The sequence below is a fragment of the Polypterus senegalus genome, chromosome 2 (genome assembly GCF_016835505.1).
Source record: "Polypterus senegalus isolate Bchr_013 chromosome 2, ASM1683550v1, whole genome shotgun sequence".
Taxonomy (NCBI): Eukaryota; Metazoa; Chordata; class Cladistia; order Polypteriformes; family Polypteridae; genus Polypterus; species Polypterus senegalus.
This window is the reverse complement of record NC_053155.1, coordinates 149426528-149452447: the sequence shown is the minus strand read 5'-3', so window position 1 is coordinate 149452447 and position 25920 is coordinate 149426528. Positions and strand designations below refer to the sequence as shown.

At 36.1% G+C, this 25920-nt stretch overlaps 1 protein-coding gene across 1 annotated transcript in view; it reads left to right on the top strand.

Annotated features, from left to right (window-relative positions):
• The window catches only part of pcca (propionyl-CoA carboxylase subunit alpha), a 644470-nt gene that overhangs the window by 466900 nt on the left and 151650 nt on the right, over nt 1-25920 (top strand). The window contains exon 19 of the mRNA XM_039744810.1: nt 20063-20165. Within this exon, the coding sequence (XP_039600744.1) occupies nt 20063-20165 (103 nt within the window). The remainder of the gene's footprint in view (nt 1-20062; nt 20166-25920) is intronic.

Sequence of the window (25920 nt, the reverse complement as noted above, 5' to 3'; positions counted from 1 at the left end):
TTTTTCAGTTCTAAAAGTGCCAAGGCTATGTCAAGTCGCCTATGAATCCTTTTGTTCTCACTAATGGTTCATCAGCCCGGCATCCTGGTAACGCATCCCTACTAAGTTCCTTCCCAAAACATTTGATTGCCTAACAATGAGATTTGAAAAGCTTGATAGTACTTTTTAAAAATTCTATTGAAATGTTAGCATTAAAAAAAAAAAGAAAAGAAAGTGGTGCCTGTTGTGCTTTACCATTAGCATTTATCCATCAGAAGCAAATTAACATATTTCATTGAGCTGGGCACACAAAATTATTAAATTAAAAATGTTTTTCTTTTTCTGTGGAAAGGTTTTAAAATGTATAACCATACTTTTTTCCTTTGTTTATTTTAATGCATTTAATGTATTTTAATGTCTGGTAGTGGCAGTTGGGAAGTCCAGTGATTTACAAAAGACATCAGCTATTGACGTGATCTCTTTGCAACTTCTTTGAGCAGCTCCCAAGCACTTTAAACAGTTTTCGTTTATTTTATTAAAACTGCATCTTCCAACCTGGCACTGTGTTGTTCAGCCTGATGAACCAAAACAGATACTGTGACATAAGCAACTTTCTCATTTGACGCTGCAACTTCCATGACCATCATTACTGTCTTATGCATTCTTTCTTACTTATATATTGTGAATGTAAAATATGGGTATCTATCATAGGCAAGTCTGGCAGGTCATAAAGCACAGCAACAGACCGTCTGTGACTCCTTCCTTTCACTGTTTAGAGCCTTCCCATCTAGTTGAGCACATTTCACACCTACCTATAAAAGTGCAGATAAAAATAAGTAATACGATGAGCAGCAAACTACATACCTTGGTGTGATTGTAGTCTGTCACTGTGTCTGGTTTCTTTTTTTCTGTCTGTGCCAATGCTGACAGTGTGATACATAGTACTAAAAAGGCAGATGCTCTCTCGGCTTGTATGTATAGATAGTGAGTCATCATCATCACTGCCTTTGACAAAATGTTTTTGCAGGTTGTCTTTTGTGGAGGATGGCAGCTCTTGCCTCATTTTGTTCACTACACCAACAAGGCTTTTTTTCCCTCTCAGTCAGCTTGTTCATTAGGGAAAGAGACTTTAACAATGAAATTTCTTAATTTGTCAGTGAAAGATTCCAGAAGTTGCATCACCACATGCTCTGAAAGTCATTCTCCTGGTGTTCGTGTTGACTATTTTCCTAAACACTGAATAGCATTTAACATGTTGTTGCTATTAGCATCAGCGGCAATCCATCTGCTAAAATGGCTTGCTATTGTGTACTTGTTACTCACATTTAATTGACTGTTTTTTTTTTCTCTTCTCATATTCTGCCTTTGGAAAAGCACAGCTGTGTGTTATTTACATTTATTATAGTAATATTTGTATTTTTGGTATTCCATTAAATGCTTAAATCTCTTTTGTTTTCCTGTTGATTTGTCTTTTTTATTTATAGTTTGCACCCTTAACACTAGAATCCCTGAAGCCTACGAATAAACTTGTAATCCCGACCAACCTTAAATCCCTTCGCACTTCTCCATCAGTGTCTTTTGTTTTGTAAATGTGTTGATGAGCACAAGCAGTCTGCTGTTCCACCCCTCACCTTGACAGAGATCAGCTCGGGCAAAATGTTATCTGCATGTAAGGAGCCTAATTGTATAGGATAAATAATACAGTATATCGTTATTTGGAATACATGCATTTCATGTGTGCTTCGTGTCTACAAAGATCTGGGTAAATAAATGTGAGGCAAGAAATGCTGAACACATACCTAAAGCAGAAAGTTTTTCCATGTTATACTAATAATGACATGAAGTGCATAATGTATGAGGACTTCAGTCCAAATATCAAATAAACATATGCAGTTTTATTCAAGAATATAACAAAAATTGCTGTCAATGAGTTAAAAACCCAAGCTCTCAAATGTCAATTGCGAGGAAGATGCTATGTATTCTTGAGTAGTGCAGAGGTAAGAACTGCTACTTTACAGCTCAAAGGTACCGGGTTTGAGACCGGTTGCTCCGTGTTTTGAATAGTGAGCTGCTATTATTATTATTGTTACTATAATATGATAAAAACTAAATTTTGGCTACTTGGAAAAGTTAATGCTTTTTTTTTTTTTTTATTAAATTTTATTCTTGCAGTGACATTCAGGTGGTATAATGAATTTGCCTCTCCCGCTCTGAGTTGATGGAATTTATCTCCATTCTTTTCACAAAAGCAGCACTTTGGCTGATGCCTGCTCAGAACTATTTGTTGTACCGACAATGAAAGATATGATCTCCCGTGACTGCTATCAGACTGGACAAATGCAGGACCGTAACAACAGACGGTTTCTTCACTGCACTTTCATTGTCTAATAGACTGCTGCTGTCTGCTTGGCACCATAAAGTAAAATGGGACTTCCACTTTCAGCTAAAGTAACTTCAGTATTTAAGCAATTTTCCACGCTATATATATATAGATAGATAGATATACAGCATACTGTATATAAAATAGATATAGATAGATATACACATACATACATGCATACATAAAGTTGTGCTCATAAGTTTACATACCCTGGCAGAATTTGTAAGACGTGTATCACACTTTAAAGAAAAGATGACTGATCAGGCAAAAGACTTTTCATTTAATAATAACAATATAATAATAATAATACATTTTATTTATATAGCTCCTTTCCCATGCTCAAGGCACTTACAGAATTTAAGAAAGAACAGCAGGGTATACAGTATATAGCATTGTACAAACCTGATAAATAAATAAAGATGATTAAGACAGTAAATTCAGAGAAAAAGCCTAACAGACAACATAATTGATGGTCTAGCACACACACATACAGGTTACATGAGCGTCTTGACAGAGAGGTAAACTGAAAGAAGGATAATAAAGTCAAGTAGAGCTAAAAGCCTTCCTGAACAGATGAGTTTTGAGTTGTTTTCTAAAAGAATTCATGGAGTCAGCTGATCCGATTAATTTTGATAGGTCATTCCAGAGTCTGGGCGCTATACAGCTGAAGGCCCTGTCACCCATGGAGTGTAGATTAGTGTGGGGCACAACAAGATTGCCAGAATGGAATCCAAGCTGAACTGTAAGGCATCACAGAACAGCACAACCTTTAAACAAAACTTAGAAATAATGAAAATAATGAGATGGTCCCTGTTCAAAAGTTGGCATACCCTTACACAATTGCAATGTCATCCATAAGGACTGCTCCACCACCCATCCAGACTGTGACCCTCTGAGGAACAGAATTGGATGTGCATAATGCTTTGATTCCTCTGTAAGCAAGACGTGCGTCACTAGACTATAGATGGTGTGTCACTTGCTCACAGATTCCTCTATCAAACACCTACTGTACTTATCTGCCCTCAGAGCCCTAGCAGCCATCCTTCTCAGTTCTCTGTACTGACCAGAGTTGCCATCAAGCTGTGTGCTGCAACTTCTCTCAATGATATCCAGGGTACCCTGAGAGATGGAACACTGGTAACACCAACACAACCCTCGGCAACCTTCAGGGTCTTGTCACGGAAGGTCTAGCACATCACATTAGGATCACACTCAAGTATGCAAGTTTCCCAGTTATCCGCAGCCCCTGACCTTTTGCAAAGTCAAGGAACATGGAGCCACTTTCACAATGGTCGCCAGACCCATGGGGACCAACGCAGTCCTCATAGCCAGCCCTGTCACTGCCAGTGGTCACATTGAACTCACCCATAACCATAGGAGTGTCAACTCGCAAAGTTGCAAATAAAATGTTTCTCTCACCGAGACATCACTCACCGTGGTTGGAGCATAAATAGAGACAACAGGCAAGGCACTCAGATAGTGCTGTCATCTCAATGTCATAATACGCTTATTGAAAGGAGCAACATTGGACACCATCAGAAGAAGCCAATCCATCACAGCAACATCTACTCACTGAGTATCACTGCCATCAGAGTGACCAGACCAATAAAAGTTGTGCCCACCTACAGAGATCTGGCCAGCCCCAAGTCTGTGCACCTCAGTGTGTGCCGGCACTGAAATGCAGAGTTTTTGAAGCTCCTCTGACAGCAGAGGAAGTTGATCATCATGCCGGAGACACAAGACGTTCCACGAGCCTACCCGGATCAGCCGCCTCAGATTGTGACCCAGATGCTGCCTTGCAGTAGACGACGTCAGTTCCAATCCCCAACAGGCCCGACCCCATTGGGTCTTCGACAGTTTCGGGAATGAGGCTCCTGAGTGCTTTCCCCCGTCTCCTTCATAATGCTAGCAGCCTTCCTATGGGCAGCTGCAGCAGAGCTGCACCTGCAGAGAGCAGAAAGGTGGCTTGTCTGCCGTTTTGGAGCTGCATGAAGGTTTTACAGTGGCTGGAGTGCCAATTCTGCCACCAGCCCCCCATGATTTCCCTGGAAGTTTTACATCATAACTAGGACCATTGATTGTTTGCTGGGATCTCTGACGTATCCTATGTAAGCATTGTCTAATGATTGTCTTTGGGTAGGCTTTTGATGTTAATAGTTAGAAACGATAGTGCCTTTCATTCTTTTTAGTCTGCTTGGTTCTAAACTGGGTGTGAACTCTCCTGAATAGTGTCTTAACACAGCTCTGTTTATGCAATGCCGAGTGATTGCTTGCAAAGTGTAATACTGTCATGTCTCCAGCACGACCCCCTGTCCCACCTGGCCCACACTTCCATATCATCACAGGGTATCAGAAGGTACAGCACATATCCTGTCTAGATTAAGGCATCATAATAGTGCACAAGCCTACAAGCACTGTGCGCACAGTCCTTTTTAATGCTAAAAGCAAGAAACTGGCAGCACACACACAGAATGGAGTTTACAACACACCATGTGATACATGCCCAGTTCTCTACAATTCACTTTGCAGTCATTAGTCTTATATGCCTTATAAAGCAGTTTTTTCCGTTGCAGCTTCTTTTTTAAATCTTTATTAATCCACTGTGGAGTTTTTTTTTTTTTATATTTCCTTTTATTTCCAATTTTAAGTATGTATCTGTCCTGCATTACATGTTAAATATTTTTAAACCCGTTCCACTGCTCCTCAACTGTCTCAACACTTAAAAGCTTATCCCAGTGTATTCTACTTAGACTTTGCCACATCTCCTCAAAATTTGCCCTACTAAAGTTCAACTTAATAATTTTAGTCTTTGCATCGCACTTTTACAAAATACAGAATTGTATTATATTATGGTCATTTGACCCTAATGGTTCAATCACTTCTACACCCTCAATTTTATCCTGATTATTACAAAATACTAAATCTAGACAAGATTCACCCTGTGTTGGTGCTTTTAACATACTGTGTTAAAAAACAGTCACTGATTAATTCTAAAAACTTTTGCTGTTGTTCTCCTCCATCTGCAAGGTTATCCCAGTTAATATTTGGATAATTAAAGTCCCCCATGACTGTAATATCTCCCTTTAAACTTGCCTTTTTGATATTACTAAAAAGATGTGTGTTGAAATTACTGTCTGAATTGGGTGGTCTATAACACACTCCTAAAATAAGACCTCTTTCTCTAATATTTTCCAGGCAAAGCCACATGTCCTCACTAAGATGGGGCTCATCATCCAACTGAAGATGACTTACATTTAAACCCTGTTTGGCATAAACAGCAACCCCACCTCCTTTTCTGTCCTATCTATCCTTCCTAAAAAATGTGTATCCCTCTATGTTATACTCATCCCCATCTGTTATTTAGCCAGGTTTACATTATTGTTATAATATCATAATTATGCCCAGCTACATATAGCTCCAACTCACTTACCTTATTTTTGATAATTCTAGCATTAAGGCCAGCTATTTTTAATGTGTTACTCCTTCTACATTTAAATGTTTGCTTAGAATTTTTATTACTACGCATTTTTTTTTCTACATCGTTGTTTGTTCCTCCATTTATAGTTCTAAACCTGGTCTGTCCTAAACTTCCTGCCCCACCCTCCCCCAACCCCATTCCCTAGTTTAAACAATCCTAAACTAATCTACTCATATGCCTCCCCAATACATTGGTGCTCCTCCAGTTCAGATATATAATCCATCACAGTGGAACAGGTCCCATATGTTCCAAAAGGAGTCCCAATACTGCATAAACTTCTACCCTGCACCAAGATTTGAGCCATGTGTTAAACCTTCTAATCTCCTCAATCTTACCTGAACAGGCGTGTGGCACAGGCAGAACTTCAGTGAAGACTACCTTGTCAGTTCTGCTCCTTAGTTTGGCACCTAGCTCTTTGAATTTGGATCGCAGAACTGACAGACTACCCTTATGTATGTCATTTGTTCCAACATGGATAATGACAACTGGATCCACCACCGCTCTGGCCAAGGGCCTATCCACCCTTCCAGGGAGGTCCCCCACCTGTTCACCCGAAAGGCAACACACCGTGTGAGACTCTCTCTCTGGAGCACACCTGCGTTTCAATCCCCCTAATGATTGAATCCCAAACTATCACTAATTCTTTCTGGGAACTGGTTTTGAGGTGGCCCGTTGGGGCTCCTCATCCCTGCCTACCACCTCAGAATCATCAGAGACACCGTCCAGCTCCGCAAGGATGTGATAACGGTTTGACTCTTCTAATTCTGGGGTTGATGCCCCAGGAGAGTGTGCACTCTATACCTTACACCTTGTGATTGTGGCACATTTATTTCTACCTGTCTGGTCTGGAATCCCCTCCCATGCCACCTTAGGGGTGCACACTATCTCTCTAAAGCACACCTGGGCCAAGTCCGCCAATTCTCTACTACAACGCAGGCCAGCCAAATCCTCCTCCTGTTCAGCGACCCTGCTGGATCAGCTGCCACCTCCTGCAGATTTTGCCCTCATAGACAACTGGCTCTTCCAGGCCATCATTTAAAAAGTCCAACACATCTTGCATTGCACTGGCTTCATTTTTATAATTTGTTTTAGGAATAGTAAAACTGCCTTGACTTTTTTTTTTTTTCTTAAAATTAAACGATTTAACTTAAATGGTAACAATAAGAACTGCTACAGCTATTTTACACCTTCTGTCTCCTTAAGCTCCTGTACTGTTCTCCCTATCATCTGCCTGCTGCTTTTCCTTCTATGAGGTTATCTTTACCTTTTTCTTTCTTTTCTCATAATTTTGCTCTCCTCTTATTCCTTACTTAAAAGCTCTCCACTGTTTGTATTCTCCCAAATTAATGAGCCCTTACGCTGTTGCCCGCTTAACTATTCTACCTCTGGATTGCTAAGAACTGTTCAATCTAAAATAAACAAATAAATAAAACTTTACTACTTTATCTTGTCTAACAGTCCCTTGTGCCTGATCGCCATCTTAACGCTGGCTGCTTACCTGCACACCGCTGAGCCTTCCCCGTTTACTGCTTTGTAGTCAGCCACCTTCTTTTCTTTATTTTTAAACTAAGGAGTCGCAGTTACGACATGGTTATTTGCTTACAAATGCCATTATCAGTTACTGCTGCTTTCTACCCTGCCTCCTTGATGCTAGTTCAAATACAGATAGCAAGAACAAGTACAAGTAACTTTTCCAAACGCACCTCCAAACATCCAGGTACTTTTGCTCTTGTGCAGGCGAAAAGCAAAAAAACCCTTCTAAAGGGAAAAAAAATTTTTAAAAAACCCATACGGCCCCTCAGCCGCAACCAAAACCCAAGTTTTTAAGAGCAAAATGTATTTTTGTATTTAACTGTAACATTACAGAAAACACCAAAAGCTCTTAAAAGTGTCCGCACGTCCTCCACCTCCTCAGCACATCCTCCACCTCCTTTTCTTTGATGATGATTCCTGGTAGAAGTCGAAAGCTTAGGAATGAGAAAGTATTTTAAGATACATGACATTCATGTCTCTGGTGACTCTTCCTATGAAGTCAATAGATTTTTTTTTTCTTTTTATAGGGGGTTGGGGTCATGAGGTCGCTGGAAAGGGGTGTGAGGCGCTCCCGATATCTTAGCAAAAGGACAAAGGTCCAAGTCTTTAGAGTCCTGGTGCTTCCTGCCTTGCTATATGCTGTGACCTGAGACGAGGACTGGACTCCTTTGGTACTGTGTCTCTTTGCAGAATCCTTGGGTACCACTGGTTTGACTTTGTCGAATGAGCGGTTGCTCATGGAGTCCCGAATGACACACATTACCTGCATTGTGAAGTGTGTGGTGGGTGCGGCAACATGCTGTACCAATGCATGCTCCCCAGCCTGACCTGTCGTGATTCATTTTCTCCCTTTGTTGATTTCCAGCTACAAATATGGAAACTATATCACAGACCTTCACTTCCACAGACACTATTTATAATCCAAGAGGTTACAGGTGTGGACACTCTCCCTTAATTGCCCTTAATTTGAACCTGTGTGTCAGCTTGTGTTTATATTGTCAGCCCCACATTCAAGGGTATGTAAACTTTTGATTAGGCCCAGTTGGGTGATTTTAGTTATTATGATTTAAAAAGGGCCCTCACAATTATGTGATAATTAATTGCCTTGCCTGAGCATTCTCTCTAATTAAAAGGAAAGCTTTCTGCATGGTTAGGTATATTTTACAATATTTCACACATTCTGGCAAGTTGTGTAAACTAATGAGCATGATTATATATACTTACATACATGTGTGTGTATATATATATATATATATATATATATATATATATATATATATATATATATATATATATATATACACACACACACACTTTTTCTTTTTTTTTGGTCCTTATTGTATCATAAAAATTATTGAAGATTGTGTTATTTGAAGTGTATTACTTTAGTTACTACTGACAAACCCCTGGTCTCTATGAAGTGGCTGCAGTCGGGATGAAGCTTTGGTCTTGTCTGACATCTATCTACTTAAAGCATGTGTTACCCCCACTCTCACCCCTTTCCCTCACCTTCAGAACTAAATAAAAAAAAAAACCCATTCTATTTATTTATTTTCCTTGGCGCCATATTACTGTTTGAAATTTCCACATTTGATTCCTGTCTTTTTTTTTTCTTTCTTTATGATGTCAGTTTAATTTAATCTGAACCCTTTAAAGCATAAGTACGTTTTTATGTCAGCAAGACAGGCACTTGTAACACATATAAAATTTACTCATTCACCTTTCTTGGGATTTCAGAGAATAAAGATCAATTATTTGCAAAATCTAAAGTTTCATTAAATTCACTTTTGCTCTCTCCCAGGCGTTTTAAGTGGGCCATCTGTCTAAACATCTCTCCATTTTTTTTCTGATCATTTCCTCGACTTATTCATGAACCATGGGAGGCCAGCTTTGTAGTCACCATGTAGCTGGTTCTGTCTACCCCCACTGAATACTTCTGTGTGTCTGCATAAAATATCTTTCACGGTTCTGGAAATTCTCTGAACTCTGTTCAGATGAATGGCCGATTTTCTGACTTTTTTTTCCCCTCCAATGCAGATTTGTATGCAGAAACTGACCTCAGTTACTACAAAGCAAAGCACATTATTCTTGATCATTTTTCATACTCCCCACTGTGAAAGTTATGATGAAGGATTCCTTAATGATGCTTTGACTATTAACATTGTTTTAAGTCAGTATGTCTTTCTTTTTTGTTTCAAGTTCTTAAATAAATTAAATACAGTAAGGGTAGCATAATCATTTTACTGAAACATTGCATGTACACATGCATGTGATAAGTTTTCCTCTATGAATAATTATTGTGCTTTTGCATGTGATAAATAGGGTCATGGACATGAACGTTTTGAAGTTGGTGCAAAGATCTTTTTTTCATTCTGTTCATGGCAATGCCTTTACTGATTTTTTTTTTTTGTTCCACTCATTTAGTTTTTTCAGAAAGACATGTCTTATATCAGGGTATGAACATTTTAATTCCTGGTGTATCATGGTAGATCAGAAGATTATAATAAAACAAATATTTCCTAATATTAGCTTGCTTGGTGTTATTTTTGATAAACTGTTGCTTGAAAAAAAAATTTAAAACATTCTTCAAATGCCAGTATTGTTGCATATTAAGCCAAATAATTAAAATATATTCAGTGGTGCACATTGTGTAATTCAATAACTAATGATTATCAAAGTCCAGATAGTCATGAAATGTTGTTTTCCCATGATTAGAAACTGGCACACACTTTTTTTTTTGCTTTAAATATGCAGCATGATGACCCACTTGTGAAAATATGGGAGATGGAGAAGAGGTAGCAAATGTGTGTTTAGGTGCTTATAATCTAAAGAAAAAACTTTTAAAACATCATATGGACATGACCATTTGAAATTACTGTCTTTATGATTTTTATGGCAACCAGAATATATGCTGAGCTAAAACAAAGACGGAGGCACTAACTAAGGTATTCCAAGAGAGCATTAAATAGCAGAAGACGACAACTAAATAGATTGTGTTCATTTGCTGTAGTACACAGGTGACCTCTACAGGCACTAGTATACTCCTAATGCACGACAGGATTTCCAGTACCTTTCCATTCATTTGTTCACTTTTAGAGCCACCTCATCCTTCCATTTGCCCTTGGTGGGACTGAATTCTGCATTCGGACTAAAGCTCTTTTGTAACATCATGGAAGTGTCTATCCCAGGATACCTGCTGTGTACTGTGTGTATTCCACAGCTAACAATGACATTTTCCACATGTACTTCAGTGACCTAGGCCTGGGTTTAAATTTGACAAAGTTAAAACTGTTTGGACATTTATCAAGGAGTTCTTTAATAGTAAACTATATTAGAATATTTGGGTCCATGATGTCGATACCACCAAGAATTTGTAAGAGGCTAGTTACCCTCCCAAACTGCATTTTTATTGATTTAAAGAAAACTGACTGAATATGTCATAGCAGAAGTGCATGTGCAATATGTCTCAAATAACCTGAAAATGTGAAGTATGCTAATACTGGCTCCATTTCATCCCCATTCTCTTAACTGGGAAACTCTAAGCTCGGTGTTGGAGTGCTTAATTTTAACAAACTGAAAGTTTCAATGCTTGAGAAATTTCAGGAAATGTATTCAGTATTTTTTTTTTTGTCTTGTTTACTTTATTCGAGTAACAAGAGTAATAAAGAGTGTGTTTGTGTTTGTATATATTTGCCATATAATATAACATATGTTAAAGTATGCATTTAGTTCCTCTGCATCCTTCCATTTAGAAAGCTGAAAGTTGTGTGCATTTTAATTCTTTGTTTTAAAATTACTGTGTTAGCAAGTTCAGACAATTAGCTCATTTGCATGTGCTACAATAACCCGATTATTCATAGAAACCAGATTTTAAAAACAGCAAGTAAACCCCTTATTCCGATTATAGAAATCGAGTTTTTGGCTTCTGAGAAACCTGCTTAACAGAGGTAGATTAATCCGTAAATAATCCGATTATGTGGCCATGTGAACCTATAACTGGGTTACAGTTCAGGATTTTGTAGTCTGTGCATGTCTGTTGCACTCTGTCAGCCCGCACTTGTGTTTGCCTCACACAAGTTTTCAGCATTCACGAGCAGAATCGTCTAAAAGATCAATTTCCAGAGGCAAATGTTCGGGCAATTGCATTACTCTTTCTCCTGTCTGAAATAATCTTTCTCAGTATTTCAGGAATTGTTAAATTTATGTTGGTGACCTGAATGTACTGTCACTCAGTAACGCAATCTCGAGAGCAGTAGGTTAACACGTTAACATGTGTTAATTAGTCAGATTACTTTTTGAAATAACACGTAACCTAACGAATATTTTACTGAAGTAAAAATAAGTAAAAGTATTTTATTTCAGCAGCACTGGTTGTAAGGCAAGAAGCATACGTACACGAGTCCTTTTCAGGGTTCAGTTACACATAAACCTATAAATAAAGCATCGGTTTGACTAAACATATTTTTAAAGCACAAGAAACATCATAGGCGTCATACTTACTGTCTCATTTACAGTGGCCGAATGGTACATAACTCTTTTTTGCACAGTTTAATCATGTTGCAGTGTTTTGTCAAAGAAGAACTCGAGAGAAGATTACTTGCGCATGTAAATGAGGATTATTAAGAATCAGATTTCTGCTTTAACTGGATTATTCACCTTAATCCAATTAAGCGTGTGAATGTAAACTTACTGAATGCCAAGACTATTAAAATATTAATATAGTTATTGTAAAAGGAGTGGGTTGGCTTATTGACAAATACTCAAGAAAAAACACAGACAAAAGGTCCGATACAAATGTTTGAACCACTACGTGCCTAATGGAATGGTTCAGAGACTTGCCCCCTTTATTTCTATATCATATATGACGCTGGTTCCTCACCTTGATCTTTCATCTGGGGATTCTTGCCTTGACATTATAGCTTGAAGCAACTTCATAGTCTATGCCAGTGGGGTCCTTCAGGTTCAGTCTTTGGGCACTATTGTGTCTGCAGGTTTTTATTCCAGCCATTTTCACAAATTGGTGGGTCAGTATTTCCGCTAAATAATCTCAACATTTAATTAGCAAGGGTCTTTCTTCTCTTATTTTGCACATAGAAAAATGTGCTACTATATTTACATTTAGAGCAAATTTGGAAATGTGTGTTTTTCCATAATTCTAAATATTTACTGGTCACTTTTTTTTTTTTTTTAAACCATTTTGTCGTTACTTTACCTTTTTAAGTGGATTTTTCACCCTTAATTGTATCCTACCTAGCACTTATTGTTAGTGACAAGCAGAGCAGACACACGACATGCTAAATATAAGCAATGGAGGGTTCAAAATCTTAAAAAGCAAGGGAACTAAAATTAAGGGTAAAGCAACTATGTTCCATTACCATCAGTAAATGATTACTAATTAAGACAGTGGTTGCAATGAAAACCTGCAGCCACTGCATCCCTCTAGGATCTACAGTATGCTTGATTGCCCTATACTACAGTAACAACTTTTACTTAAGTATTTTTTTCTTCTGCTGTGCTCCTGTTCATTTGTTGTGACTTTCATCTCTTTCTGGCTTGACACTTTTTCAAACTCGATTCCTCTCCAGTCTCACCTTTATCAGTCACTACACAAAGTGTGTGCAATTTTTCGAAGAGTAGATACATTGAAAATAGTGCAAAGTTCAATTTACTGCAGTCAGTATCTGTGTATTTTATGTTTTTGGCTTTGCTGCAGTATGTATTTGAATTTCCCCTTGGGGTTTAATAAAGTTCATGTATCCTAAACTAGTCTCTCTCAAGTGTGCCTTGGTGTTAGCTTGGAGCGCCCATGTTTGGCCATTGCAGTATTTAAATTCTGTCTTGCCAACTGACATGCAGCTGTTCACTTACTCTTTGGCTGCCTCAAGGTATACTTATCTTCATGGCCAAGGGGTTGTGATGGATCATTGGCTGAAAGTCAGTAACCTTGGATTATAATTTTTAACAGTTTTCAAATAAGCACTTTAGTAAATGAAATGTAATGATTATACTGCAGAATTACACTAACAAGTGTAAGTAATCCACTATATCTTTGACTTTTAGTAATTTTGTTTTCAATTTACAGCTATTAAAGTACCACTGACTTAGATGAAACATTTTTGTTTTTTTTATTATATCAGTATACTGTATTGCTTATGTTTTAACCTTTTTTAATAAACAAGAAATTAAATCTATACCCTATTTAATGTAGAAAATGTTTTCCATATGCTGTGATAAATTTTTGTAATAAAAAAGAAAGGAAAATTCATTTATACACTGCCTAATTTTCTTTTCTTCTGCTATTAATGAGTCTAAATAAGTCACTTTCATTATTTTAATGAGAAGAAAAGCATATCTTGAAAAATGTTCCTATTTGTTTATAAAATGCCCTTGGATTTGAATGAGTAAGGGGAAACAATTGCTCCATTAAGCTCCAATGGACTGTATATCCTACATACAGGAGTTATTCTGCTCTCCTGCCTCAATTCTATAGCTTGTATCTTGTTTTCTTTTAAAGGGTTGGATATCCCTGCCTGCTCCTTGAATGCTTTCACATCTTACAACTTTATTATGTGTACTCAAGGACATCAGTTAAGATTAAGGGAAAGAGCATTTAGATCTGACACCGGGAAGCACTTCTTTACACAAAAAGATGTAGGATTCTGAAATAAAAACCTAATGAGCTATTTGTTTGAAGCAGAAACCTTGGAAACCTTCAAGATGTATCTGGATGAGATATTGGGACAGCTTAACTTTTAGCTAAACAAATGGGTTTTATGGTTGTAATGCATCACACACACAAGAAGAACATTGTTCATTTCCTCCCATGCCATCCTTCTCTTTCTCTCTCTGTCCTTCACTGGTGAACCTTCTTATGATCATTCTGACACAAGTAAGTCTCGCACAGGGATTAGAGTTAGGCATCCTTGACTGTACAACAAACAAACAAAAAAACTGGATAAAGCCAGCTGTCCTTCAGACATGGTTAAATATATATCTATCTTTTGAGAAGTTTCAGCAATTGAAACTATGGGTAAAAGGGGGGCCAGTACTTTTTGTTTTCCCTTGTTTACAGTCAGTCTCAATATAATTCTGGAACATCTGGGAGAAATATATAAATATTTTTGTATTTACATAAGCAAAAAACACATTTATGCATGCATTCATATATTGAAGTTGGTGCAATAGTGTGAATCTGTGAATTCTAAATTTAAAGTTGTGACATTCAGTTTCTGTCATCATGATGCTTAACCTTGTTTGTGTGAAGAAAATCTATATTCACAATGCAGTATTTCAGTATAAGTTGAATTCTTGGTTTAGAACTCAGAAACCATGTTTGTATTATTTGGTTTAAGCATTAAAGAGTTGTGTGTTCATATTATGCAGTATATTCAGAGAAAGTATCAATCATCGGAAAATTGCAAGTTGAATTATTACAGTTTAAGCATAACAGTGTTCTTCAAAGTTGTCTACTGGGCCATAAAAAGTTCAGAAGAACACATCTGAGAATGTATCTTGATATAACGAACAATAGTATTAGTTTTTTGTTTTTAAATATAAACGACACCAGTTATGTCTTCTGTTGTCAATAACAAAACATAATAAGTATTTCACACTTAATGGCTTTGTGTTGTGTTATCTTGAAATATTTACCTACAATTTTTATTTGAAGATAAATTCCTGTTTTCTTACCATTGACAAGAAGCCTTATTCCGAATTAGATGTAATTTCAGCCCATTTTCTTTGCTGTATATTTCTTTTCCCAGACTAGAGGCAGTAGGCAACCAAACATCTTTACTGCTACATGGATTCCACCTAGCAAAAAGTTAGAGGGAGATAAGAGATTGGGTAGTTTTGCAGATGAAATATCTTCTTATGTCCTTTTGTCTGTCCAGGATTTTAAATCACCTGTAGCTCGCAAACCGTTTGACCTATTGATCTGAAATTTGGTACACATATACTACGTGACATCTACTATCAACTTTCAAGGGGATGATTGACCTCCAAGATTATTCCTCTTTTTACTTTTATTTTACTGTTAAATCAACTCTCGGCAGCAGCCATGCAGTTCTTGCATTTGGGCGGCGTTCTCATCCCTACCACCTTTGCCATTGCTTCCCCTACCTCTTCATATCTTAAATCATTCTTGAGGCAGATTGAAGACATAAGTGCCAGCTTAAGTGAAAAATTAAAGAAAATATACTAAGTAATTGCAACACAAACACTGACTAATGAGTTTTAACACACAAAGATGCCTGACGAAAGAAGAGAAGAAGCAGGCCGCTAGAGTAGAGAAAGCAAAAACTGTTTAGGAAGCAGGAAACACATCAACCTCTGAGCAAACAAATGTTAAACGTACAGAGAAAGAGTATGAAAACTATGAATGCGCAACTCAAGTGTATTCACTGCATGTTACCGTTAAGTGTGCCATTACATGATTCTATTTTGAGACAAATTAACAATATATTGGAAATACTCAGATGTATAAGTGCTTTTCAAAATGTTGACAATGATAAAGAAGTCAGTAGCAGTTGAAACTTATTCGAGCACTATGTCCTCACAGAAGGTGATAGTGAAGAAGTCACAGGCACATATTAATGTTGCATGTACAAGGCTTCTGTGCAGTCACAATCCTCAATTGATTTTAAGCTACTGAGAACTTCTAATTAACAAAATATTTTGTAGGGTACTTACCTGTCCAAGCATTCTCAATATATGGTCAGTTCGTCTTAAAAATAGCATCATTATGTGGCTGACAGACTGCTGCCCAAATAGGAGGGACTAGAGCTTAAGTGACTTGAACCTTGACAGCATTTAAGAAGAGATTTGAAGTCTTTCTTTGAGAGAATAACTATCAGCCTCACGCAGGAGTTGAGGGGTTGATCTTGATGGATAATGGAAAGTAAGATAAAGATAGAGCGCAGCAGTGAGAAGGGGAAATTGGAGATACTGCCAGTATTAATTACTATATATTAAGGATTGGGAATGCCCCAGACTTCAAAGTGTAACTGGGTCATTAGTGTTGTAAAGTACATTTTATAATCTATACCTATAAAAGGCAAAGCCCTCACTGACACATCACTAATTGTCCCACTTTCCATATAAGTGGGAAGCTGAAATTTCGCATGGTCATTCCTTGCAGCGTTCTTATAAAAGTTAGGTATATTTCATGTCCTATTGCAACACCCAAGGGGGGAAACGGGTTTACGCTCTAAACTGTATATATAGATAGGGGAAACTCTTCCTTACTATTTCTGTGACTTCCAATATACGTAGGAAGGCCAAATTTCCTATGTTCATCCTTTACACTGTACTTACAAATGTTAAGTATGTTTCATTTTGCACCGTGCCCCGTAACAAACTTTTGAAAATAACATCTTTTTTTGGCAGTTCTCACCGTTATGCCATAAGGAACTTTTGAAACTGCCCTCTCCTTTTGGCGGTTTCATTCCTTATTTCCGTTAACAGAGGATTTATTTCATGGGCTGCCCCCGTTTCCCCTTCCTTTTTCCGCATGGCCACTGTCCGCGCACCTACCACATGGTTGACTCCCTGCCTATATATGTTAACAACATCCCTTGCTCATGTGCCTCCTCACTCACTTCCTTACATTCCTCAGCTGTTCGCCATGCTTACTGCTCCCTTCTTCTTTACTCCACTGCTTCAAGGGTGGAAGGACTGTTCATTCTTCTTTCAGGCAGCCTCTAAACCTCACCCATACCCATTTCAAACGCCTCCAATTTCCAGTAACGGTCTGCTTCGCTATGACAATAAATAAGTCACAGGGCCAGACTCTTAGAAAGGTCGGCATTGACTTGACACGTACGTTGCATGCTCAAGAGTAAACTCAGCAGACAGTTTGGTCATTTATCAGCCCAAGGGCAGAACTGCAAACGTTGTTTACAAAGAGATCCTTACATCCTAAAAATGTGTATTTCTCATACACAACATTTACAATCATGAATTAAACTCTTTACAATCATCAAATTCACTCTCAATACTAAAATAAATCTACGACAATTACATTGACAATCATGTTGTGTTATTTTTTAAATGTTTCCTTCTCTTTTTCATAACTTCTTTAACACACTACTTCTCCGCTGTGAAGCGCGGGTATTTTGCTAGTCATATAATAACTGGAACCATTGTTTAGTACTGTTGCAGTATGTTACATTATCTCCATATATTTTATGCGCAAAACTAACTACCACAGCTCTTTACTGCCTCTTTGAATGTGAGAAAAGTAGTGCCAAAAGATCTTTGGTACATACCATCTCTAATAAGGCAACAGTAACTTACAGAAAAAGATTAGTCAATAGGAATATATTCAGCCTGTTGGTTTTAATCAACAAGTGACAAAAAGGAACATTCAGAAATAAATGTTATATGTATTATAATGATCATTCAGAAATGTGCTGTTGAGAAAAGTATCATTATTAAAATAAACAGTATTTAAACAATAGTCTGTTTTGATTTATAATCTGCAATAATTTAATGAAAGATAACCAAATAAAATAATCAAATTGTATTTCATAATAATTAAACTTTTTTTCATAATGTAATGACATTAATTTTGTAGCCATTGGGTGTGAACCTGAAAGAATCCTGTTTCTCAGGTGGCTGAGCATTGTCAAAGGGTGTAGTGCTACCTAGACAAGGCAGCCATGAAAGTTCCTTCATGTGAGGTTTGGTGGGGAAGCATAGATACACAGTATTTCGGGGTATTTCGACCACATGTCTGTGCTGCTAAAGCCCATTGACCTAGGTGTGGGGCCACCAGTGAGTCTCGGATATTTACTTTGGCCTAGGATCTGCTCACAGAAAACAGGAATAGTGGGGCAGACGGGTTGCTTCTGATCCTGGGTGAGTGGAGTGATGCGAGGCTGGAGGGGTGTGTGCACAGGCATAGAGACAAAACATCCAGTAGCGCATGCAGCCACAGAATACTTGTGTGGCAGACAGGAACGGCTAATGAAGATAATAGTGGGCCTAATCACTGAAGAAACTAATGATCTTTCTAAGGGTCACCAACCACCAGCTTAACACAGACTGCCAAGTCTATTCCTCCATTTCTCTTACCCTTGAATCGTTAAAATACAAATATTGCTATATTCAAGTATTTAATAATTGCTACTTTATTTATTCCATTTATAATGGCATGCCATACAATTGCTTTATTTTCATATTATTGTTTCTTATTTAATAAGTCTCATTTTCATTAATTTTTTTTGATGTTTAAATTTTTAGAATTGCACTCATAATATGACTCTAAAATTCAATTTTTCCATTAATGTGTAACAACAGAGAACTACAAGTAGGCAGAATGTTTTTATTCCATAGATTTTATTTATTAAAGTTTAAAAGGACTGCAGTTCTAAGTTAAATTAAGGCTTACGGTTAAGCATAAATAAACGGGAATGCGCAAGCCCAAACTTTAAATCCACTGGGAAAAGACCTGAGGAATCCATGATTTTCTTGTAGATAATTTTATTTGGGTTGCCTCAAAACATAATTTTATTTATTTATTTATTTTTTAATACTACAGTCTCTATATATATATATATATATATATATATATATATATATATATATATATATATATGTGTGTGTGTGTGTGTGTGTGTGTGTGTGTAATGCATCAGTGTCAGCACCACATATATGACTATGGCTGCCTTATAGACATTAAAAGATTAGGTATATTGTGGCTTTATCTTTCATGCTTTTAAGATTCATGATTGGTCTCTGTTTGAAGTTGACATGTCTCTATTCACCAGGCTCTTTTTGATCATATTCCAATATTGTCTCTCTTGTCCCAGAGATAGAAGGGCCCTGATACTAGTGTCTGGCTGCTCTCTGTAGTGACTGATTGGTCTTTGGCTCTTAGCCATTTTTCAATAGCTTGCTTAGGCTGATTGCCAAAGTTTGGTATTAGACAGTAGGGTAGATCATATTGGCCACAATGGGATCCATTAACAAAGCCATTGTACATACTAAATTAGTAATTTGGTCATGTATACATATAAAACATAGCTGTAACTATTATAAAATGCATTTATAATACAGCATTATTAGTTATGAATTATCCATGTTTCACAAACTTTAACAATGATATGTTTTATCCTTTACTTGTCATGAAAAAGTAGGAAGTATTAACTATGTTCAGGTATGTTATTTATTGGTGTTTCTAAGGCTATATTTTTGAAAGCATTTTTAATTACATTTTTGTAGCTGCTTCTGTGTTTTTTTTTTTTTTGTTTCAGTGTATTATCTTCCTCCAAAGTTTAGTTATGAATTTTAAGTAGTTTAATCTTTTGTAAATTTTGTTTTGATTATTATTGGAGGTATTATATTTTAATAAACCAGAATGTAGAAATATTAAAACAATCTTTTGGTAACGCTCCTTGAGAATGGTGAAATGTCCTACAAAAGTTCACTCTTAAAATATTCACTATTTATGTTTAAGTGTTGGTCCAGCATAGCAAGCTATTTTTTTTTTGTTCAGAAGATATATATTTGCTTAAATATATAGATAGATAGATAGATATATATAGATAGATAGATAGATAGATAGATATAGTTGCAGTTCTTCAAAGCATTACATATCTGGCGTGACTAAATTTTGTTCATAGTCTTTGAACTTTAAATGTAGCATGTTCATTTATTTAAATGTGTATAATGTTTGTGTATTTTTCTAGAGTCTCCACATCCCACAAAGAGCAGAACAGGTGGGAGCTGTCACTGAATCTGGACAAAGACACTCATGTAGTCACAGTTTTTAGCACCGGATCCTTATTTACAGTAAGTCATTGGGGTTGCAAGAGAAACTATGGTGTTTAACAAAAGCATTATTAAACAAATCTAAAATGTTGCATACATTTTTGAACATTGAAATATTTTGAATTCAGTTTTTTATATGAAAATATTTTGCAATATTTTTTTCTCTATGCTGAATTTAAAAATTGATGAGTACCTTCTCCTTTCCTGTGTATGTGTCCTAGACGAGTAAAGCAGAATAATATTAACTTTTGTTTGCTGCATTGTTTGCTTGATGCTTTAACTTGTTTATCCCCTTTTATCCTATACCTATAACATTTCCTCTTACAGCTTTATACTAACACTATATATATATATATATATATATATATATATATATATATATATCCCCCTTAATCAGATTAAATAGTTTCCAACAGGGTTTAATACCCATGGGATCAGTGTCCACTTAGTTTACTAGAGTAGGTGAGTTTTGTTTGTAAAGTTCTTGTAGTAAAGTTGATGACATATTATCTCCTTTTCTATCTAAAATTCAAATTAGATTAGGTGAAAGGCCATGTAAATAAATCCATGAAGTAGCACATACAGTTTGGATTTAGTACTTCATATTGGATGGGGTCTTCTTTGCCTTTAATTCCTAAAGCATTTCACTAAAAACAAACACATGCTTGTCAGTACAGTATAATCCGAGGTGTGTTTGCATCTGTGATAGTTTTCAAGAGGGTGTTTGATTCTCAACGTACTTGCATAGGAGATTAAGTAAGGTGGGAACATACAATAAAATAAGCCCAGCTGTAAGCAGAATGTAATGTTTATTTACTTCTTTCCTCTCAAATCGGCACCCAAATAAAACAGACTATAGTCCGTTATTGTTGGGGGGAGCTTGAATTTCTTATCCTGCAAAGCAGTAGAGATTATTCTGCCTTGGATTTAAAATAATCAGACTGATAAAAAATTCTGTCTCAAAACAAAAGTGGCCCTCAGACAGAATCAAGGCCCACTCTTCCTTTGTTATGTAAATTAGACGTTGCATTATTGAATATTCATAATATGGAAGACTTTAAAGATTTTTATTGGTGAATGAACTGATATCATTTTCAGTTACTCTCTCTTGTAATTGACACTTATTTCTTACCAAATGGCCTGCCTTCCGTTTCTACAGAAATTTTTGAAACATTAATGGAATGCTTGTTTTGAGGAGATATTTTATTACATTTAAGAATATTATATTTTATTAAGTATGATGTATTTGGCAATGCCACCTTGTAGTTTGCCAGCTTCTTTTCAAAATGATGTTGTCCTTAATTAGGATTAAAACCACATTATCCTTAATTAGGGAATATTTACTTAGTTATTATGTGTATGTAGGATAACCACCTGGAAGACCCTGGAACAGCCAATATAATTCCGAGGCAACACATTGAATAATGCATGTCATAATTGATGATGTAAATGAGGAATTAAATGTGTGTGTGGTAAATTTATTAAATTACAATTCATTTTCATTGAATCTGTTAAACTGATGAAAAAGTCATTTGGTTTTTAAATTGCATACATTTAACTAAAGCATTTGTGGAAACATGCATTGTCACTTACCTTATTATTTTTGTATTTTCTAATCCAATTAAATAACATACTATTTTTAATCCTGTTGTTTGTCTAAATGTTAAGGAAACTTTAAAAAATACCTGATTAAAACTATGGACTATAGGTTAAGCACAAGAACCAGTAATAAAGTAGGCTTGTAACTTAACTTTCATCGTATATGTATAGCCATAACTTCAGTTTATTTATTTTAAGACCTTGGTTTTTATGAAAAGCAACTTTACAAGTTCTCATTCAAAGCTTGCATTATTTCTGCTGAATGGTAATTCTATCATTATTTTGTTTAATCATCTGAAATTTTATTTTTATTACATACTTGTTAATATTACTCTATAGTATTTGAATCATTAAACTACAGTTTCTCCAGTGCTCCATAAATCTGTATACATTCTATCTTACATAAGGATTAAGTCTCATTTTTAGCCTTTCAGGTCCTCAGTCTCATCTGAACGTCGTGCATGGCATATCCAAAATTGTAAAGAAGTCAGCTTTGTCAGTTCTAATCTGAAGTATATTCACAGTCTCAAAGAAATCTTCTGACAAAATCTGCCTGTCTGTCCTATAAATCTTTTAGTTACTACTCATCAGTTATTAGTTTCAATATACATTTAAGAGCCATTATTTCTTGATTGGCAAGTAGGAATGAAAAGCTCCTGCAGGTCACCTCTAAGGCTGCATCCATACTGTAGTTTTTGCATTGTTTACAAAAGTATTCATGTCAATACTGAAACGTCTGAAAACACAAATGGCGGAAAATCCTTGAAGGAACTGTGTAGTGAAAAATTCAGATTTCTTTGTGATTTATGTGCTTTCAAGGCATGCTCACAGCACAGAAATAGATGGAAATTGTTAAAGGAACTGCAGTGAATTGCCCTCTTGCCATGTTAATGTGCTGATTATAGTTGTAAGTAACAGTCTTCTGAACTGGTGACAGTCATATTGTCATTAAATCAAAACACCACTAATGTTAAAGCAATACTTTAAGAAAAAGCAACATTCTTTCAGCCTAAGGGTGAATCACATACACAAGGACATCATTGGAAATTAAGGGGAAGTGCATTTAAACATGAAGCCAAGAAGCGCTTCTTTACAAAAAGAGTTGTGGGACTACTGAGACATGTGGTTGAAGCAAGTTTGACAACCTTTAGGAAAAATCTGCTATTAGCTAAACAAATGTGCTTAATGGACAGAATGGTCTCCTTTTGTTAGTCAAATTTCTTATGTTTAATTTAAAAAAAAAAAAAAACAGGGAAAAGAAGTGATCAAACCCTGTGGGTATTCGTGAGAAGCAGTGCACAGTAATTGGAGCACATCTTGTACCAAACAACATTTGTAAAAATAACTCAGTATAAGTGAATACATGTGTGAATACCAGCATGTGTCTATATATTTGCTTTACTACAGTGTGCTTTTGTGTTTTTGTCTGTCTTGTAATATTGTAAGCTCAGCTGCATTCTACACCCATCCACTCCATTAAGTGCCTTGTTATTAATTTTGCTGCCATATGCGCTCCACTTTACTGAGCAGATTAAGTTTAAGTAATAAAGATTGATACAGTGGCGCAGTGGTAGCACTGCTGCCTTGCAGTTAGGAGATCATGGGCTGTCTTCCCGGGTACTCCCAAAATGGAAGGCTTTGAGTAGTGAATAAATAAATGTAAAGAATTATTATTATTATTATTAAGAGGCTGTCAACTGAGTTATTTACAATCTTATTTTCATGGAGCTCTGAATTTTTCACTATAATAGTAACGCTGCCAGCCACTGGTAAATTATTTATAGTACCTTTTGCTCACACAATTAAATGTATAGAAGCACCATGGAAAGCAACTGTTCTGCACCTGCTATATTGGAATAATGTTCTCTTTTGCGAAGAATAACCAATCAGAGAATGGGATGTAATCAGCAGAATCCAATCAGGGAAGGGACACTTAATAAGCACAAACCAATTAGAGCACAATCAGCACGTCATTTTCTGAAAACTCAGTTTTTGCCCATCCACGTTAAAATGATCACTCTTCGTTTACCAAAGTATCTGACTCTGCTGAGCATTTTTAAAAGTCTTTGTGTTTTGGTGCTTGAAAACTCCTGGCTAGTGTAAACAAAAGACAAAAACGGAGTCAACGCTCTGAATTTTGAAAAGAAAACATGGTAGTGTGGATCAGGCCTGAATCTCTAGAAAAGAACAAAGATGCTACAGTGAAGGACTCAATTATTCAACTGTTTGTTTTTATTTTATATGAATGCTTCCTTTAAAATTATTCTCAGAATACACTGCATAGACATAAATTATGTTCTTGGTGCATGCAAATATTAAGGATTAAATCAAAATATAAATATATCAAGATGAAAACTAGGTATCAACATAACAGAAAGAAGTAGCTTTTATCCAATTTTGATTCCACCTGCCCTTGGCCGGCCTTTCAACATGCCAGTTTCTGGCCCCTTGAACAATGCATCACAGCACAGGCAGACATTGATGACTCTTACCAAACATTACAAAGTTCAAACATCAGAAGTGTTGACACATCCTAAGATCTAAGGTCTGCTTCTATACCAGGAGTGAAAACCTGATCAAAATGATAATGATGCCAAGTGACACAGCAGGACACTGAGAAAAGAAAGAGTATGAGAGAGACTCCCTAACAGCCAAACATGACAATTGCTGCACTTTTTAGAGAAATATTTACAATATTATATGGTATGTCAAAAAAGAATGTTTTAAAATTGGTTTTGAATGTAATTTGAAGCTAATGAAGCTACGGAATAAACAAAAAGTTCTCTTTAGTTCAAAACGGTGATCCTCACTCATTTGATTTGTTTTAGAGCAGTAATCATTTGTTTTAAATAGTCTCCAAATTAAGACTTACAATAGTCAATTAAGTTTGCAACAAATTAACAAAGTAAAACAAACAATTAAATATGGCAGAGATAATAGAATAAAAATAATAAAAAAATAAATATTAACAAAAAATGGAAAAAGTTCAAAACAGAATTAAGCATAAGTTCAATTACTGTTATCTACAGGCAGTTTCTAGGTCTCTAATAGAATAGCTAAAGTCAGACAGCACTTTAATAACAAATGTGAAGATCAGATTGCCTAGGAAGAGAGGAAAACAAAAACTCCAGCTGATGGGACACGGAAGGAATAAACCTTTAGGGGTTCCAAGCCAAAAGACCACCTAACCTCCAAGCCCTGACATTCTTCAGTATATGAATGTGAAGAAGTTGTTCATTATTCTCATGATGCATCCGTTACTGGATGATTTGTTGTAGAGGCAAGCATTAACGCTTGTAGCAATTTATAACCTACCAACATCAAAGGCTTCTGCAGAGTACAGAAGTGGCTTTAGTGCAGAAAACAGAGAGAAGTAATGTTTAGTGGAGTGTATGAAACTGTAGTACCTATTAAATTCATTTAGAGCCAGCACAAAAAACATTTGAATGTTTCAGGTTATTAGCCCATTGTATCTATTTTCAAACCATACCAGATTAATTGATGCTTAAGAGCAAAAGTCTGTGTCACCAGTTGTTTTTTTCTTAAAGTAGCTAGATTGTTCAGAACAAATTAAGAGCTTTTTAAAATTGATTTTAAAGAAACAAAAGCAGCAAGTATAATGATGTAAAGACAAATACCACAGATTGTGTTTTTGTGATACATTGTAAACTAGCTTAAGCCTGTTTTTAAAGACAAAAATAATACAGTGAGCTACATATAATTCATAACTCAAAAACAAATCTTGGTGAGCCTTGGTGTGCTGAATATAGTGAATTAAACTCCTTTACTGTGAAATGTTTACCTGAACTCTGTAGTATAATTACTCTGGTAACATTGTCCACTTGTACTCTTGGTCCGGTACCCAGCAGACTTTTTTTAATGAAATTTCTGAAATATTCAAATATAGTGTACTAGACCTTCTTAACTGCTGCTTAGATGCTGGCATTTTTCCTGATTCTTTCAAGACTGCAATAGTTAATCTCCTGGAGGAGAAAAATAACCTTGACTGTTCTGTTTTGGACAATTTTAGACCTCTAAACTGCTTTTTTTTCTTGTAAAACTCTAAAATAGTTTGTCAGCAGTTAAATACATTTTTTTTTAATTATTCTGGATACATTGGATGTTAATCAAGCTTTAAATCAAATCATAATGTATATTGCTCAGTGCTGATGCTGAC